This window comes from Tamandua tetradactyla, chromosome 26 (assembly GCF_023851605.1).
Source record: "Tamandua tetradactyla isolate mTamTet1 chromosome 26, mTamTet1.pri, whole genome shotgun sequence".
Lineage (NCBI taxonomy): Eukaryota > Metazoa > Chordata > Mammalia > Pilosa > Myrmecophagidae > Tamandua > Tamandua tetradactyla.
In genome coordinates this window covers 21,470,613-21,491,203 of record NC_135352.1, presented here as the reverse complement: position 1 = coordinate 21,491,203, position 20,591 = coordinate 21,470,613, and the positions used below count along the sequence as shown (strand labels likewise).

At 36.0% G+C, this 20,591-nt stretch overlaps 1 protein-coding gene across 2 annotated transcripts in view; it reads right to left on the bottom strand.

The window, feature by feature from the left end:
• Positions 1–20,591, bottom strand: part of ZDHHC2 (zDHHC palmitoyltransferase 2) — a 95,972-nt gene that overhangs the window by 23,584 nt on the left and 51,797 nt on the right. For both annotated transcript variants that reach the window (XM_077144381.1, XM_077144382.1), the window contains exons 2-6: positions 15,689–15,715; positions 14,288–14,382; positions 5,559–5,679; positions 1,640–1,709; positions 695–727 (exon numbers count right to left, since the gene is read on the bottom strand). In XM_077144381.1, the coding sequence (XP_077000496.1) occupies positions 695–727; positions 1,640–1,709; positions 5,559–5,679; positions 14,288–14,382; positions 15,689–15,715 (346 nt within the window). The remainder of the gene's footprint in view (positions 1–694; positions 728–1,639; positions 1,710–5,558; positions 5,680–14,287; positions 14,383–15,688; positions 15,716–20,591) is intronic.

Here is a 20,591-nt window from a genome sequence, read left to right as displayed (position 1 = left end):
ACCTGTCCCTTAAAGGAGATGAGGCTTGTAGAAAAAGCAAGTTTTATGTCCAAATCCAACCTGGTGACGATTGTGTCGTGGTTTACAAGACTATGCACACAACAAGATGAAAAATTAAAGGAAAGGCAGGGAAACCAACTCTCATTCATTAGACCTTTGAATAATCTGCTAATTTACCTAATTTCATGACAGAAATATCAGAAAATATTAATGAATGTTACGTGGACACACTTGTTTAACCATATTATCTGTGTATTTGTGTTTACTACTCTAATCCTTAATGTCAAGCTTTATTTAAAATAAATTGTTAAACCCTAAGATGAGTTCATTCTTTATTTGAAATTTCCAGGGAGCTATTATATATAATTTATATATACGCTTTGTGTACACTTCTGGGAAGCATTTTAGAATCAGTATTTATGCATGTGCAGACAAAGACCATTTGCTCTAAGCAAATGTGAGAAAGAAACTTTTATAGTGTTAACCTACTGGTTTTCAAATTACTTCATGGTCATCCTCTTGAATAATGGCCCCTATGAACTAATTAAATAAGTACTAGAAACTAAAATCTGAAAGCACCTCCTAGGCTAGCTAAGGCAATATTTCATTTATAGAAAGACGTAAATAGATAAGTGAGTCCATTATTAAAATTTGCATGTGACTGAATCTTGTTTAAGGACTGAATTATACTTACCAAGGACAGTGATGATCCATCTTCAAAATACATCTAAAAAAGAGAAAGAAATACTGAACAGTCCTCAAAATTTTATTCACATTAAATCATAAAAAGAAAGAATAAAACATAGCTATTTCAAAAGAGTTGTAGCAAGTAAAAAATTACGAAAATACTTAACTAAAAACTGGAGAAAATAAACTGTAAACCTAAAATAAACTGTACAACCAATTCCAGTTACACCATCATGGAACCTTAACTTTAAAATATACATGTTTTTGTTTTAGAAGTTGTAATATACATTTTACTAAAGAGTAAACTTAAGCACATCTACCCCAGCAAACCACAAATGATATGTTGCAGAATTCTGGTATTTCCCAATTCCTGCTTTTGTTTTTTTAACACACATTCTTAATTTTTTTAAACATTTTGTACTGTGAAATATAAGCAGTATATGTTTTAAAATGCAAAGTAAATAAATTATCTTCTAAAACCTAATACACAACTATTTTATGCTAAAGAAACTGCAAAACTTCTGCAGATTCACACAATCTAATAAAAGGTTTCTTCTAATATCCATTCATAACCAAGTAGCACTACCTTTTTTGTTAGTAAAAATATATTAACATCTGTCTACCATGAAGTCAATTAAGTTATCTTTGTAAAAATGGAAAACAGTCATAGCAGAAGTAGTTGCTAAATTGTAACCAAGTCAGAACTGCTAAAAATCGCTCACTTCAAGTTCCCATGAATCTGGCAGAAAAGAGAAAACAGGTAGTGCCAATAAATCACACTCGTTAATGCGAGTGGAAACACTGGTTATATTCCTCAAACAAAGGTTTGAGAAGCAGGAATAAGGAGAAAAAGGAGATGACCTGGACAACAGTGAAAAAAGAAACGTACTACATGAAAAAAACAAAACAAAACAAAACACCGAGCAGCATACGAAGGAAAAAGCTTTCTTACTTATCACAGACGGAGCAGTGGTGGCAGCGATCCGGTTTGATAAGTTGGCATCTGTCACAATATCGGATTGCTAGGAATAAAAAAGTCCAGCTTAGCCTTAGATGTAACACTGGATTGAATATACTTTTAAATAGCTTTAATTAATTACACGCCACATTCGGATTCTAAACAGTGTAGTGAATTTAAATGAGGTAAAGATGAGCTATTCCGCTCTGTTTAAGTGCAAAACTGGATTGAACTGTCGCCACAGTTTTCTGCAGACGTTTTCCAAGAGTAGAGAACTTTTCTAAGGCATTCTCAAATGTGAGAGTGTATAGAAAGGCTCACAACCAGTACAAAAAGGTCCATTTCCATGAATGTAAGCACTGTCTCCCTCAAGTAAATTTATTTTCTCTACTCTGCTAGGATGATTAGGTAGGAATAAAACCACTGAGACACATTAAAAAAATTTTTGTGAATAAACTGTATTTGTTTATTCAAATCATTTCTGTTGGGCTGCATACAAGATTAGAAGGGAGTACTGGAGGAAATGCTTTCAATAAAGAATTTCAATTCTTGTAACTAAAGCTATGAGCCTCTCTCCTCCATTTCCGATATCATAGTCAACTGTGGATGGTTGATCTGGAGTGGCTATTTCATTACAGAAGCATCTAGCAGGGATGTAAGTAGTTCTAGCAAAAGTATAAGAAAGCAATTACCAAGTGGGCAGTTCAGCAGGTCAGTTAAACCAAACTAATGAATTTAAGATTTGGAAAAATTATTTGTAGCAGCTAATTACCAATATTATATTAGCTAATATTATAAATCCCAACAAAGGGAAATGGTTTCAATAAACTAATAACAACATTGACTCTTTTTGGACAATAAGGCCTGAAGGAGTTGTTTTCAATACTGATATAAATTCTTAATCAACCCCTTACAACTTCTCTTTTCAGGAACTGCAGAGGTCAATGGCATAGCAGCTGATCTCTTGAATGAAGAAGTCTCACGGGGACATTCTAAGTGGAATGATTAGGTGTCACAGGGAGATGCAAAGTATTAAAGTCTAAGGAAGTGTCACCTAGAAGAAATATGTGAGCCACAAGTGTAATTTTAAATTCTCTAGTAGCCACATTAAAAAGAGGTAAAAAAGAAACACGTGAAATTAATTTTAATAGTATATGTTTTGTTCAATAAATTTTAAAGATTAGTGTTTCAATATATAATCAAGATGAAATATTAATGAGAAGTTTTATAATCTTTTCCTTGCAATAAGTCTTTGAAATCCATTGTATATTTTATACTTACAGCACATCTCAAATTGGACTGGCCACATTTTAACTCCTCTGTAGCCACATGGGGCAAAATGGACAGCACAAGGTTAATGTTGTGAAATTTTCAGGTGAGTTTTGGTGAATAATGCTAGATGCTCTCCAGGGAATCATCTCTAATAATAATAGTCATCTTCTACCTTGAAGTACCCTAGTCAAAAACCTTTCAAATCAAAGTGGGCCAATAACTCATAGGAAATCAGAACAACTTAGAAAAGAGATTTTTGTCTATAGTCTTTCCTAAGCGTAAATTTTGCTTTTAATAAAAAAAAACAAAAAAAAAACACCCTGACTAACATATCAAAACCATCCCACTATAATTTAAAATAAATTGTCCAATTACCATTTAAAAGCTCTTAAGTCAGAGGGGATTTTATTTGAACTGTCTTGCTTGAATGTTTTCAGAATTCATCCATTTTTACTTAGGTAATTTAAAATGGTTCTTACAAATGTTGAGAAGACAATGCTATTCACATCTGTGTGCAAAATAATAAATTAATTACATCATCTAATTATGACCTGCCTAGCCCAAATGTACACGAAAAAAAAATTGTAGGAAAGGATAGAGGGCAGGAGAGAGCTAAAATGCAACCAGCCCTCATGCATAAGATTAAGACTGAGAAGAAAGTTTGGAGAGCTCTGTAAAAAAAAAGCAAAAGATGGGAGGACCAGAAGAAAGCAGGACAAGCAGAAGAGAGATGAGCCATCTTCTTAACAACCCGTCTTACCACCCAAGCATGTCTGTGGTTTAATTTGTTTCCCTCTGGGTAGCAGTCAGTTTAAACCAGGCAACTGACATTTTTCTTTTTGGCGTTTGGACTTAGAATGAATGGTAAAAATCCTAAATTACACCACTACCCACTTTCTTTCATTCTTTGGTTGGTTTTCTTGCATGGCGAGGCACCGGAAATCGAACCCGGGTCTCGGGCGTGGCAGGTGAGAACTCTGCCATGAAGCCACCGTGGTCTGCCCTCTTTCATTCTTTATAAAGCATACAGTGGGTGAATATCAACTGAACTTTTTAGTTGCTTTAGTCCACAGACTTCTAACCCAAGGGATCTGAGAGGGGTGTTTCGGGGGGTGGGGGGGTGGAAAGGACTCCCCACAAATTTCTGTGTTCCTGCTGCTGTGGGGCTCAGCTTTGAACGTCCATTCCACATAACACTCACCTTTACCTGCCACATTTTTCACAACAGCATCAATCCCAACAGCATTAAAATACATTTCTTATGTTTTGTGGGATTTAATTTAGTTAATGCCGCTAGACAGTGAATATTGACTTTAGCAGACATCTAAAACTTATCACAGGAAATATAAGTAGATATTATATTATGATACCTAGACTCTATTTCAGATTGTCACGAATAATGGACTCATAATCCGACATCAAGTAATAGGCATAAAATACTTGAGAGGAATAAAAGATGGCAACTATAAATATTACATAAACTATTCAAAGAGATAATTTATACATCCGAAGTGGTGTTATTATGAATGAAAAATATTTGTGCTGGAATGACATACTTCCCACTTTTTCTTAATTCAGAGATATCTAGGGCAGGAATGAGAGCCAGGTTTTTCCACCTGTAGCGTCATTTAACTAGCTTTGGAAACTAAAGCAGAATTTATTTTTAGGAGCCTTAAATGTCCTCAATATTTTGCTGGGGATTATATAGAGTACAAATGCACAAATATGCATAAGCACATCTCTGTGAAAATATATTGACTCAGGAAACACATTAAATTACCACTTGCTCATGGAGGGAACAGTGAAAACAAACAGGATGAAAACTGCATGAGACAGAGTTAGATTCAATTACTATTTTAAAGTAAGTTGGTAACAAATGCCGATAACATAAAAATATTAATGATGCATTTCACATTTGTTTCTTGTAGTAAGCCTTTGAAACCTGTCGTGCATTTTGTACATATAGCACATCTCAGGTTATACCAGCTGCATAGTTAAGCTCTTGATTGCTCCATTGCCAGTGGCTACCCAAATGGGTGGCACGGATCTCCATGAACCAGTAGTTCACGTGTGCCATACGTTAAGGCAAGTGGTTAATTATATAGCTGACACATTACCTGAAAAATCTGATCCAAGTAATAGATTTATCAATTCAATTGTGTTTGCAAAAAATTAGCACACATTTTAAAGACAGATAAGGGAATTGTACCAAGACCTAAATTTTTACATAATCTATAAAATTATTGTTTTCAATGCATGAAAAATACTAAAATTCTTATTTATACACTCATAATAGACATTGCTGTCATAAATAAGAATGGGAAGACTTATAATTAAAACTTTAAAAATGGAAAATGAAGACTTCAGCAGTTCTAACGTCTTCATTGAGTCACACCCAAGTAGGCAGAATGGAATTAGTCAGTTAGGAGAGTTTTGGTTGAGCTCTCCATGCCCAGTGTTATTCGTATTTCCATTTGGTTTATAGAATTACACGGGGGAAGATGTAATAGCCATTCCAAGATACAACACAATATTTCTAAAATGAGAGTCTGACAGTTTCAAGAGCATAAATATGCTTTCCAATAGCCACCACAGCACATCGCCCTGAGACAGTTCCAGGCCACTCATTATCGACGTTTACCTCCAGACATGGTTCTGGTGTCAACGGGGAGGTCTTTGGCTACTCGCCTAAGAACTTCCTGATGGGTCTCTCCTCTTGGCTCTCTCTCCAATAATTCTTTCTCTGCATAAGAGAGATGGAACTATGGGAAAAGTTTAAATCTTAATTAGTATTTCAAAGACAGGATAATATAATGGTCTACTGTATTATACCGAGAAAAAGGTATTGATGACATACTAATGAGGCACAGCAGATATATTCAGAGAGATACTGGTGCTTGAGATCTGGGCAAATGTCTTAACTTCACTAATCATCTAGTGTCTGCATGTAGAAAAAGGAAATAATAACAGCAACGATATTATAATAATAACTAATTCTTCTGATGTTTGTCAAACTCAAGGGATTAGAGGATAGAAAAATTTTTAACTGTAAATTTCTATCCAAACATTAGTTAGATTAATAGATAAAGAACATTAGTAGATAAGACCAATAAATCTGGCTCTAAGGAATGAATTTTCATTTGCATAACATTAGAACAAAAATAGAACAAATACATCAACCATGGTTTCTCATCTGCATTTTAACTTACTAATAATTATTACATGAATTCTCCTCCAGTAATCAAAGTACTAACTATTAATTTTCCTTCTCATATTGTCAATTTGGACAATCAATTAAAAAGAAATTTATTTGAGAAAAAATGAAACTTTAGGGGGCCCTAACTTGACAATCACAAAAAAGCAGTTTAAAACGTCTGTTTGAACTCCTACATATGGGTTCCAGGAGCCATGTACAAAGATATGCACCTCATCACTGCTTGAAATATCAAAATCTAAATACAATTCAAATGTCCATCATAAGCATAATGGACCAGGGGTGACAGTCTCCCTGGCAACGTGGCTCATGACTCCCAAGGATGAGCCTGGCCCTGGCACTGTGGGATCGACAATGTCATCCTAACCAAAAGGGGGAAAAGAAATACAACAAAATAAGGTATCAGTGACTGAGAGTTCAAATAATTTGTGTTGAGAGGCTATTTTGGAGGCTATTCTTATGCATCAGCTTCAGCTAAATGTTGCTATTTACCATGGTTTGCCAAACCCAAACCCAAACCATACTTTCCAACTCTAAAGAAAACCTAGGGCTCTATCTGAGATTCTACAGAAGTTCTATGCACTAAGATTACTTTTCAGAAATTACAACCTTCAGATGGATTCCTTGGCCAGATAAGTTCTGAAATCCAGAGAGGCCAGCCTCTACAAGAATATTAACAGTTCCATCCCTCTATCCCATATTATCGACAGCCCTTTCCAACATGAAAAAGTTAGAATGGGCATAGACCAAATACCCCTAAAGATTGGGAGAAGGAGCAAAGGAGAAGGAGTTATAGCAGAGAAGATAGGATTAACAAATGAGTATGACTGCTGAATCATTATATTGATATTTCTTTTAGTCTCAGTGTCTTGGAGCAGCTAGAAGGAAAAACCTAAAATTGTGGAACCGTAACCCATACAAAACTCTGAAATCTGTTCTGTAACTACTTGTTACAATGTGCTTTGAAATTTATTGCTTTTTTGTATACATGTTATATTTCACAATTAAAAATGTTTTTTTAAAAAAATCCTGATTGCTATTTTAAAAAGTATAATGGATAAATTAGTTGGGGTATGATATATCCAAATATTGTATGGTGTATCTAGGTATTCTCATTTTTCTGTAAGAAATTTGTCTCTTATCCACTTATTCTATCATTTATTTATATCTGCATGGAGACAAGGATATTTATTTTATACTTTGGGTTATAATCCAACACTATTAATCATCGCATTGTTCAGTTTGTTCTAGTTTTGGCCACTGGGAGCTCTTTCGGTTCGCTCCTGTGTTCCTTTGACATACTCCCATCAATGTATTTTTTTCCTTGTCTCAAGGAGCCTTCCTTCTTTTTAGTGCAGAATGTTATTAAAAGCTAAGGTCTGAGCTTCACAATAGTCTTCAGATTAAAGGAGGGTACAATTTTAAAAAGGATGTACAAATTAAGAAAAAAAAAAGAATGAAGATCTAATAACAAATAGCAAATACACAGAATCATATATCCTTTTTCTCCTAATTGTTTTAGGTCAAAGATAGATATGTAGCCTCACTAGCATTTGAAATATATTAATTAAACCATACAACTTTTTGCCTATTAAACAGGCCAGAACATTTTCTTTATAAAAACATACAGTGCCAATGGTCTGATAAAACTGGTAGCATTATAATTTGCTACAATTTTTTTGGATGACAACTTGGCAAGTGACATAGATTTTTTTTTATCTCATATTTCTACTTATGAGAATTTATATTAAGGAAATAATCCAAAACATGTCTAAAGCTCTATGTACAAAAGTGACAATAACAGCATTGTTCATAATATGAAATGTTGGGTTCCACCTAAGGAGTCAACAATTGGGAGAAGTGAAATGGTGAACTGTGGTATATACATAGGATCGAATATTGTGCTGCTACAGACAGGAATGAAGTCAGGAGGCATGCAACAGGTGAACCTGTGGGATATTATGTGATGCAAAATGAGCCAGAAACAAAAGAAAAAATATTGTATGGTCTCATTTAGAAAATATTTATCAGGAAATTGGGGCCTAGATTATAAGCGCTTATAGCAGTCACATTTAGGCCAGAGTAGTAATTGTGATTTCTAGATTTTGAAAGGTTGTGCCATTTATGTATAACCTGGTATTTCCCCGGAGCTTTTGGTACCCTTGTGATACCTAAGATTTAGAGTAGGAGTTCTGCAGTTCTGAAGGTCAGCATTGCCACAGAGAACAACTGTTAAAGAAATTGAAAAAAAGATCAGACTTCAATTAGAGATAAAAACGAAGCTGATCAGGTCAGGACTAAGGTAAATCAGGATGCAGGGGTTAGGAAGACAATGTCTGTATTTTAGCACACTTACTGTATGAGACCAAAGGAAGAGAGGTTTATTCTGTCCAGAACCTAAATTTTCTGTAGCACATAATCTAACTCAACCTTTCAGGATAGATCATTTAAACAACCCAAACATAGGGAGCCCAGAAGGAGAATGAGGGCTTGTAATTCTATATAGCTTAATGTAATGTCCAGATACATCCCAGAGTATGTTGAGCAGATAATTAAAAAGTAGTGGCAAAGTCCCCCGAGGGATGGAGGAAAAATGTGGAACTATTAAACTTTACCACCAGAGAAACCCCTGATACGGTCTCAAACATTAGGGATCCTCAAGTCAATAGGTCTTGATCTTGAGGCTTGCTGTTGTGAAGCTATTTATGTAGCAGAGAAGCTTAGCCTATCTATAGTTATGCCTAAGAGTTACTTCTGGAGGACCTCTTTTGTTGCTCAGATGTGGCGCCTGTCTCTCTAAGCCCAACTCTGCACGTGAAATCTTTACCCTTCCCCCCTACATGGGACATGACTTCCAGGCGTGAAAGTCTCCCTGGCAACATGGGATATGGTTCCCAGGTTTGATCCTGGCCCTGGCACTGTGGGATCAACAATGCCTTCCTAACCAAAATGGGGAAAGAATTGTAACAAAATATCAGTGGCTGAGAGAGTTCAAATAGAGTCAAGAGGCTACTCTGGAGGTCACTCTTACACAAGTTTTACCTAAACATTGCTACTATCATAACTTGCCAAACTGCACCAAAACCATTTCTGCCAAACCCTAAAGAACACCTGGGGTGTTATCTGAGATGCTACAAAGGTTCCATGCACTATGGTTACTTTCCAGAAACCTACAATGTCCAGATGGGTTCCTGGGCCAGAAAAGTCCTGAAACCCATAGGAGCCAGCCTCTCCAGATTATCTACTAGTTCCATTTCCCTATCCCATATTATTGACAGCCCTTTCCAATATGAAAAAGTTAGATTGTGCATAGCCCAAATATCCCTAAAGATTGGGAAAAAGATCAAAGGAGAAAGTAGCAGTATAACAGAGAAGGTAAGATTTAACAAATGAGTAGAACTACTGAATCACAACGTTGATTTTCTTTTAGTCTGCAATGTCTTGGAGCAATTGGAGTAAAAATCTAAAATTGTGGAAATGTAACCCATACCAAACTCTGAAATCTGTTCTTCAACTACTTGTTGTGGTGTGCTTTGAAATTTATTGCTTTTTTGTATGTATGTTATCTTTCATAACAAAAAACTAAATTTAAAAAGTCAACAGTTGGGAAATGACTAATATTTTGTTATTTTTAAATGACATTAAATCAATGATAGATTATTTGTGAAAAAAATCAGAAACATGTATATTCTGAATATAGTTAGGAAAAATAGAAAGAAATTCACAAAAGTAGACTGGCTGAATTAGTGTGGTTGGATGTCTTTGCTCTTTTCCTTTTTGCCTAGTCTTCAACTTCAAAATACAATTTAGCTGTGGTTCTACCAGTTTTCTCTTGGGAGAAAATCTTATGAATTGAAAAACTATTATTAATTTCACAATTTTGCTCAGAAGAAGGTAAATTTTATTTTATATTTTCAAGATTTCCTACATTCTCTCCATAGTGAGTAACTATATGACATTATTTCCTTATACTGCATTCTCTCCCACTTTCTAAACCTCATTTTCCAAAGACTTTTTGCCCTTGAGAGTGATTTATTGTCAATTTAAATCCAAGTCCCTCATTTAATAAGTGAAGTGTCTCTGGTCTCTGATCAATTAGATGAGCCTAAGTTTTGCATTTCATTGACGGAATAACTTAAAATCCTTAAACACAAAGCAAAGGCTCTTCCTTCCATAACAACGGTCTCTAGGCTCCTTTGAACATGTAACCCTATAAAAACATTTTTGAGAATACACTGCTAATATATATGTGTATTTATTTATGACTATATATGTACTATTAGCTAAAATATTATATACCTCATAGATCATACTTAAAAACATTAAAAAGCATAATACAAGCAAAAATTTCACTATTTTCCCCCCGCTGTGTACAACACAGCCTGCTATAGTGAGAATGTGGCCTTGATGCTCAAAGGACTTTGATTTCCATCCCAGTTCTGCCACACACTGGCACTAGATGCCTGAGGAGAGCGACCTAATCTTTCAGAGATTATTGCTCCTATAAAAAAATGGGAATAAGTAATATTGTCTAGCACAGTGGTATGAATTGAATAAAGTATATATCTTTGGGAGAAAAATCACCCAACAAAGCTGGGTGCAGCTGCAAATTCACTGCCACCATTTTTTTAACATGGGCAGGCACCGGGAATCGAACCCAGGTCCTCGGGCATGGCAGGCTAGCACTCTTACCTGCTGAGCCACCGTGGCCCGCCCACTGCCATCATTCTTGATTGCTTCCACAATACTGTTATTTCCTCAGTGCTTCTCTACGATTTCACTTTTTTGTTCTCTGGCATCTAGTATTCCAAATTTTTTTTTTTTCACTTTCCTAAGCCTCAATCAACTCTCCCCTCATCATTCTTAGCAGATCACCTCGCATATAACTTAAGGGAAAAAGTAGAAGTCATCTCAACTTCCTGCCAAAGCTTCACATATGAACTTGCATCTGTACCCATAACTTTTTTCCTACCTTCTTTCATTCATTTAAGAAATATCTGTTGAATAACCTTTATGGTTAGACACCATTCTAGGCACTGGCAATGGAGTAGTGAACAGAACAGTTCAGTTCCTGCCCTTGTGGTACTTACATGTTAGTGATGGCATAAAAAAATAAAGCAATAAACAAATAAACATGGAGTATGTTAGATGGTGATAAGTGCTATGGAGGAAAAAAAAATGCAGCAAGGCAAGTTGTATAGGGAATGCCAGGAACAGGGGGTTGCTACTTTATATTGAGCAGTCATGGAGGGCCTCAATAGTTGGTACCATTTGAACAGAGACATGAAGATGGTGAGGGATCTAGCTACGTGCAATCTCTAGGGAGAATGCTCCAGGTCAAGGCCCCTGAAGTGGGAACAAACGTAGCAGGTTAAAGTGACAGCATGGAGCACTACAGAGGGGAGGAGAGGGTTGGAGAGGTGGTGGGCCTCAGTAAGGAATTAAGTTTTTACTGTGAGTGGGTTCAGAAGCCATTGCACATTTCTGAGTAGAAGAATGACATGATATGTCTTGTGTTTTTAAAGAACCACTCTCACTCCTATGTTGAAAACACACAGAAGGAGGCAAGGAGGCAAGGGACCCCTTTAGAAGGCTGTTGCAAATAAACAAACAAGAGCTAATGGTGACATGGCCTAGTGTGGCAGCAGTGGAGAGGCATAAGTTCGCACTGTGGACGTATTCTGTGGTTTGGGCTATAGAATTTGCTGGTGGGTTGGATGTGGAGTTTGAGAGTAAGATTAGTCATGGGTGACACCAAAGCTTTTGGCCTGAATAGTCGGAAGAATGAGTTGTCATTACTGAGACGGGAAAGACCTTAGAAATAGAGAAGTGAGGAAATGGCTGGAAAAATCAGAAGTCTGTTTTGGGAGAGCTGAATGGGAAATGCCTACTAGATGGCAAATATGTAGCTGGAAATGAGCCTGGAGTTAAGGCAAGAAACAAAGGCTAGAGTTATTAATTTGGGAGCTGTAGAATCAGATGATAATATGGTGATCCACAAGAGAATAAATGTAGATCATTTAGAGAAGAGGTCCAGAGATTGAGCCAGTGTTTTTGGGACTCATGAGATGATGAGGAACCAGGGAAAGAGAACAAGAAGGAGATGCCAGTACGGATGAAAGGAATTATTTAGATGAGAAAAGGGGTAAAAACATTCTAGAATGAAAATAATGGCATGGTGTACAGAGAAAGCAACATGTAGTTAACTACTAGTTCATGAAGTAGAAGTCCGAAATTTAAACAGGTTTCATGGTTGCTTGACTAGGGAGACTGGACTTCTCTCTGTGGGGTATATGAAGACACACAGTAGAGTGAAATTGCTCAAGTTCTTTTTGGATGGATAACTCCAACCTCAGGACAGGGGATGCATTTTGAGAGGTTCTAGGAGGGGAATGAAAACAAGGTTGTAAATAGAGGATGCCACTTAGGGGACAACTGCAATGCCTTAGATAAGAGAGTTGACTAAGACCCAGATTTATGGCAACAATAAAAGAAGTGTTGGAATTAAAAAAGGAAAAATTAGGAAGTGAAAATATCAGCAAGACTTGGAGGAAGAGGGAATGCTCAAGAATGGCTGCCAAGCTCCTGGCTTGAGAGACGAAGTGTCTGGCAATGGCACTAACTGATATGAGAAATATGTGAGTCACAGTTTGGGGAAGGAGAAACTTGATGATTTCAGTTTTGGGTAGGTTGCATTTGAGGTGTCAGTGGAATGATCAGGAAGTGATGTTCGGCAGGTAGATATAAAAGTGTGAAGCCTAGGGGAGAGTTTGGAGCTGGAAATACATTGGGAATTATTAGCCAGGACATTATAGTTAAATCACAGGGTGGATGAGCTAACTTTGAGAGAAGTCTGTATTTTCCTTCCCACGTACAACTAAGGTCAGGATGGAGGTAAGAGAGAGGATGGAAAAGAAGCAAATATGGAGGAGAGAGGAAAGAGAGGGAGGGAAAAAATGGAAAATAGAAGGAAAAAAGGCTATTCTGAAGCATTCTATGCCAGGCATACAGTTAATTATGTGCAAATATCTGTGGTTTTGTTTTTAATATCCTTTCCCAAGTTATTAAGCACATCTAGTGGCCTCTTGACCACAGCTGCATGCGTTTCAAGCTGATGACTTCAGAAAACAATCTACAGTGATTCCTAGGGCTTTTTTTTTTTTTTTTTAACTTGGCCTATTAAGACTATACTGTAATTACTGGTTGCAAAATTTGTTTCTATTCAACAAACATGTACTGGGCTAAATGCCAAGGATACAAAAATGAATAAGAAACTGTCCTTTGCTACAAGACCTTTTAACCCAGGACCAGAGATGCAGAAACAAAGAGCCAGAATGATCTTTTTCAAACTGCAAATTGGATCAAATCACTCTACTTAAAACCTTCTGTAGCAGATACTTCTAAGTATCTCCCAATATCTACCCTTCCCTTCTTCCACAGTTGGGGAGCACGGCTATCAAGAAGAAAGACCATTCTCCCACAATTCCATACAAGGAAATGTGGCCTTATAACTAAGTTAAATGCCAGTGGAAACGGCATCATTTCTTCCAGAAAGAATCTCAAAGGGAGGAACATTTACTTCTCCTCTTCTTTCCTATTTTCTCTAGCCTGCTGGCTGGAATGTTGATATGATGGCTAGAACTGGAGCAGCTATTTTAGTTCAAGAAGGTTATCTTGGGAATGAAACTCGGGGCAAAGCAACAAGACAGATAGAGCCTGGGTACCTGGCAATTGTGGACTATCTACAGATTTTTTGAAAGTAGAAAAGATTAGTTGAGCCAATGTTTGTTGTTGTTGCTAGCGTCTGTCAGCCAAGTAATACACCTTTGGTGTCATAATTATGGTAGCAGTGTGTCTAACTTCCAGCTTTACTCATTTATATATCCACATATATATACATTTCTGACCCTTAAAGTGGAAATAGAACTCATAACAGATTTAATGTTAGAAAAATAATACTCATCCAGTGGAAAAATACTATTTGCCAAGTGAAAATTCAAGTATTTACAAATAAACTCAATAAAAAAATAAAATCCAAAGAATCACCACAGTCAATAAGTTTACAACATTCATAAAAAGACATAAATTACATTCCTCAGACATCAGCATTATTGATTTCAATCTTTAAGATAACGTTCCTAATTATTTTAACTTACTTCTTTTGAAGGATTCATTGGTAATGTAAAAATAGTTTTCCAGTAGGACCAGACAAACATTGCAAAAAGTAGATGATAAGCAATTAGGCACACAACTAAAATGAAGGAAACACAGTTATTATTGTAATATGCAAATATATGCTGAAATCATGATATTCACAAAAGATCTGCTTGTTCTAAAATAACCAAATTACCAATTATAATAAATTAGAAAAGTACATTTACATCATACTGGAAGTAGGCACAACTCAATGAATTATTTATTATACTTAAAGCCAAGAGTCAAAAAACAAAAAAACAACCCTAGAAATGCATAATTGGCTCTGTTCCCATGAATGAAACCTTCCATCTGTAGACAGCTCCAACTATTCGCCAAACGGCTAACAGGGACTTTCCCTTTATTGTAGAAATAAGGAAGTTATACCTGCACTTTTAAAGAATAATCATGGCATTAGACAATGTTAAGATATGCAAGCTGTAAGAACTTTGCTTTACTGACAGGAAGCCTTTAAGAGTGTGGTTTACTGACAAAGAATATCAAGAGCAGTTCCCAGTAGAGAAGCCATTTTCTTAGCTCTAGTCAAAGCTGGTTGCCCTAATTATTTTGAATGACGACATATTTAAATAAAGCCTATCTAGACAGAGAGATTTCCTCTAATGGGAATTTCCATGTCTTATTTATCACATGGGGCAATTATGAAGAAAAGTATTCTGAGTAATTTTTTTCAGGTAATATACCTAAAAACACTTTGTATGCTGTGTTAAAGCCTTGACGTTTTACACAACTATAAATTATTTCTTCTGCATACAGTGGTTATGATTCATTCTGGATAATACACTAATACATAACTCAATTCTGTAAGATATGATTGAATAAAATATGATAGGTCAAAATATTCCATGCTTGGTATTTCAAAACTTTCATTGCAATTTTTAATTTTCCTAAAGAATAAAATTACCCATATTTATAGACTCATAAAAGAGAAACAAAAAATATTGACTCATCTAATACGGCATTTAAATCAGTGTGAAATGACTAAAACCAATGATATCTGTCATGAATTACATATATATATATATATGACAAGTGACTCAGGTTTGGGATAATTCTCTGAGTTGGGACAGCAGATTGTTGATAACCCAGTACCTGGAAGCCACAAGAGTCTTTGGCACAATTGCAGCCATTTCAGGGTAAAGGTTCTTTGCCAAGTGCCTTACCGAATTCAGTCTGGGCATTTAGAGAAATGAGCTATCTTTAACCCCATCTGTCCCCACATTCTCAAAGAATAATTTATTAATCCCAATAAAATCTAAATGAATACTATTTATCTTTCCAAAACTGCTTCTAAAATTTCATATCTATACCATATACATAAAGCAATAAAATATTATGTATTTTACCTTGTTCTCCAATGTTTTCCATGGACACTAGAGAAAAAAAATAGAAAAAAAAAGAAAGACAGGTAATAGGTTATTTAGAGCTACTGACAAACGTAGGGCCTGATGGAGACATATGGGCACTTGAGTAGGTCAATAATTTGCTCTCTTGTTCATATCAACATTAAAAGATATTCGCTCAACTTTATTTAGAGGAGAGCTAGGCACTGTGTGGAGAGAGGGTGGGGAAGGGACACTCATTCAAGCAGGTGTCTACCGTGCACTTTAACCCTGACCCACACAGCAAAACAAAACCCTCCCAGATTTGTGTGTCTTACTCCTCTTGAATTAATGGGTTTAGCACATATTCTTCTAGCTACAGAACTCAGATAAAAGTAATGTTCTCCAGGTCATTATACATCTACTGACATTTATTGCCCTTTAAAAACTGGCAACCACCTAGCTAGCTCTCCAGAAAGAATAAAGTGTAGTGTCCACAGCACATACTCTTCAAATTTCTGTAAGTACAAATTCTTATGCCTGATGACACTGCTCCCCAAGGTATAATGAGGCACCCAGGTAAAGGGCCGTCCCATAGGGTATTGTAATACAAATATTGTGTTTGTTGGATATTGTAAATATCCCAACGTAGCAGGTAGGTTAGGATAGGACTAAAACAAGCTGGACAAGAAACTCTATTCAGTAATTTAGATGGTTTTCTACCTTTTGTATTGTCTATTTGTTTTGTTACCCATTTGGTCTTTGCTTGTAATTAAGTCTTTAGAAGTTTCAAGTGATTCCACTTGTACCAAAGGAAGCTTTGACTTTGTTTATTGATATACTTTTGTCACTATTCAGCTTTTACAAGAGTAAAGTATTCCAGGACTTAATTCTGAAATGAAACTTCCTTTCATTAAGAGTCACTGGGACCAGAGGATAATGTTGTGAGACAGTTTTAAGATTACCTAATCCTATCAACCTCATAGCCAAGAAAGCTATTCCATCTTAATTTTAGGCATTTCTAGAACCAGTGGGAGCCTACAGCTTTGGCGAGCCGCCCATTTCATTTTTACATTGCTCCAAGGATGAAAAAATTCATCCTTATGGTATGCTAAATTTGCCTCTTTGCAGCTTCTACCCATGGAATCGAGGTTTCTAATCTGTAAGAACCAACAGAAAATCCAATTGACAGACCTTCCAATATTTAAAATTATTGTGTCCTCTTCAATGTTCTCTTTTAGCTAAAATAATATATGATTTCCAGATTTGTTACTTTTGCCCTGAAGCTGCTCCTTTAAATATTGCCCAGTTTCTCAATTCCTTTAGCATTTTTGATATCCAGAACGGGACGAGGAAGCATAGATCAACTTTGACTTACAAACAGCCTGTTTTGTAAGTTTGCCTGTAAATCAAAGACTGGAGAGTCAGAGTTCATTTTCTCACAGAATCCTGAAGTGATTAATTCCAGGGCAAAAAAAAAAAAAAAAAAGATCCTATGAAAATATTTAAAGTAAGGTAAGCTTAGCTTTATATCTGACCCTACCACCATCTCCAACCACTTTGGGCATTACCCTCTAGGCACTGACTTCCCTGGCCTCAAAAGTGTTCCAAAGCAGATGATAACTCTTCCCTGGATCAAAACTTCCAGTCTTTCAGTGGAGTGAATCTAAGGAAATGGGAAAGCAATTGGATTTGTGCATTTATATATGTATGAATGACTCTTAATGGCCATTCTGGAGGGGTTGATGCTTTAAAGAAAATGTACTTGCTAACCCATGACTCTGGCTGTCAGAATTGGAAACATTAAAACAAAATGAAGTTTTTAAAAAATACAGTTAGTATGGCTTGATAAGCTTTTGATCTGGTCTACATGAAACTGGTTAGATAAGCATTCAAATAGATTCTTTTAAAGCTATTTTGCCACTCACATCTTATATTTCCCAAAATATAAAAATTAAATAAGTTATGCATTATATACGCTTATTACAAATAATTTACATAATATTTATAGAGTAAATTCTCAAAGTCCAAAAGGCTGTATCCAATTTCATTCCCACCAAGGTTTAAGTAGATCCAATTCCCACAACCATAAAATCAGTCTTTTAAATTTTTGTCAATATTATAGGCAAAACCAAAATATTGTTATTTTAATATTCATTTCCCTGATTACTAGGAAAAGTTGGCATTATTTTAAAAACATCATGATTGTTTTTTCCTGTCTCTTCTGAGTGAATGAGCGCTTTACTATTGGTCTACTTACCTTTTACTTAGAGCCTTTTACATATTCTGGATAATAAACCCATATCTGTTATATATGTTGCAAATAAAGTTGTGTATGACTACTTTCAAATGATTTAATAAATACCAGCAAAATTTTATGACTTAGCACTGAGTTAAAAAAAGTATCAAATACTTCATATTAATCTATTAATAGGCTTATGAACTGTACTAGGTTTTGTTCTATGATGTCAAGTAAATTAATATTCTCTTAAGGCTATTTATCTAATTAGTAAGTGAGTGGTTCACCTATTCAGTTTAATGGAAGAGTTGCCTATTTCAAAGTTTCCTTCATTATGTAGAAAACACAGAATCTGTAAACTCAAAACTTCTCTAATAAAGAATAACATATATTTAAAAAAAACTTAGAGTGAATATGGTTGATAGAGAAGTTTAGAGTCATGCATGTCACCAGAAGGTGACAACTCTAGCCCAAGAGTTGCTAGAGGATAAAACAGGGGACTGACTGCATAATACACTGAATCTTGTGGTGGACAATGACTATGAAATATAAATTTCATAAAAAAAATTACACATATAAAAAATTCTTTCATGAATGAGAACAAATGTACGACCCTCTAGCAAGAAGTTAATAATAGAGGGTTCTATGGAAAAAATGCAGCTATAGTAAAATATGGACTATAGTTAACAGTAATATCTTAATATTCAGTCATGTACAGTATGCTGGTTTGAAAGGATTATGCCCCTAGGAAAGTCATGTTTTAATCCTGATCCAATCTTGTGGAAGCAACTGTTTCCTTTAATCCCCATTCAATAATGTAGGCTGGGAACTTTAGATTAGATTATCTCCATGGAGATGTAACACGCCCAATTGTGGGTATTAACCTTTGATTAGAGCTGAGATGTGACTCCACCCATTTCAGGTGGGTCTTGATTAGTTTATTGGACTCCTTAAAAAGAGGAAGCATTTTGGAAAAAGCTGTAGAGCCATGAGAACCACGAAAGAGACCACACAGCCAGAGATCTTTGGAAATAAAGAAGGAAAACACCCCTGGGGGAGCTTCATGAAACAAGAAGCCAGGAGAGAAAGCTAGCAGATGTTGCCATGTTCACCATGTTCCTTTCCAGTTGAGAGAGAAACCCTGACTGTGTTCTCAATGTGCCTTCTCACTTGAGAGAGAGACCCTGAACTTCATTGGCCTTTTTAAAGTGAAGGTAACCTCTTGTTGGTGTCTTAATTTGGATATTTGTTTAGACTTGCTTTAACTGGGACATTTTCTCATCTTAGAACTGTAAACTTGAAACTTAATAAATGCCCCCTTTTGAAAGCTGTTCCATTTCTGGTATATTGCATTCTGGCAGCTAGCAAACTAGAACAAACAATAGCAATTGTACCATACCAATGCTTCAGGTCAATGATGTGGGGATAAGGGGTATGGGATGTTTTGTTTTTTGTTTTTTGAGTAATGAAAATGTTCTAAAATTGATTGTGGTGATAAATGCACAACTTTGTGATGATACTGTGATTGCATACTTTGGAAGGACTGTATGGTATATGAAAATATCTCAATAAAATTGCATTAAAAGAAAAAACACATAGAAGGCATGTTATTTTCAAATACAAATATTTTTGTTCATAAAAGACTGTTTAGCGATGCCCCGCTAAATCCCAGAGTGAGCTGAACAGTGAATAAAAATGTATTTGCAAAGTCCCCTTGGGGGAATGGTGAGAAAGGGGGAAAATTCAACTTCCCCACGTGCTGAATTCCTGATATTCTCACAAGCAGTGAAGACAACCAAAGCAATTTGCCGAGCCCTCAATCTTGGGGTTTGTTCAGATAAAACTTAACCCTGCAAAGGATAGGCCAAGCCTACTTAAAATTAGGCCTAAGAATCACCCCCAGAGAACCTCTTTTGTTGTTCAGATGTGGCCTCTCTCTCTCAGCCAACACAACAAGCAAACTCACTGCCCTCCCTCTCTCTACATGGGACATGACTCCCAGGGGTGTGGACCTTCCTGGCAATGTGGAACAGAAATCCTAGAATGAGCTGGGACTCAGCTTCAAGGGATTGAGAAAACCTTCTCAACCAAAAGGGGGAACAGCAAAATAGACAAAATTTTGATGGCTGAGAGATTCCAAACAGAGTCGAGAGGTTATCCTGGAGGTTATTCTTATGCATTATATAGATATCACCTTTTTAATTAAGGTGTAATGGAGAGGCTGGAGGGAACTTCCTGAAAATATAGAGCTGTGCTCCAGTAGCCATGTTTCTTGAAGATGATTGTATAATGACATAGGTCTCGCACTGTGACTGTGTGATTGTGAAAACCTTGTGTCTGATGCTCCTTTTATCTACCTTATGGACCGATGAGTAAGACATATGGATTAAAAATAAACAACAGGGGGAACATATGTTAAAAATAAATTTAGTAGATTGATTGAAATGCCGGTGATCTGTGAGGGGTAGGGGTAGGGTTAGGGTTAGGGTTAGGGTTATGTACGAATTTTTTTTTTTTATTCCTTTTTCTGGATTGATGCAAATGTTCTGAGAGGTGATCGCGGTGATGAATATACAACTATGTGATGATATTGTGAGTTATTGTTTATGTACCAAGAATGGAATGATCATGTGGTAAGAATATTCGTGTTCATATGTTATGTTTAAAAAAATTTTTTAATTGGAAAAA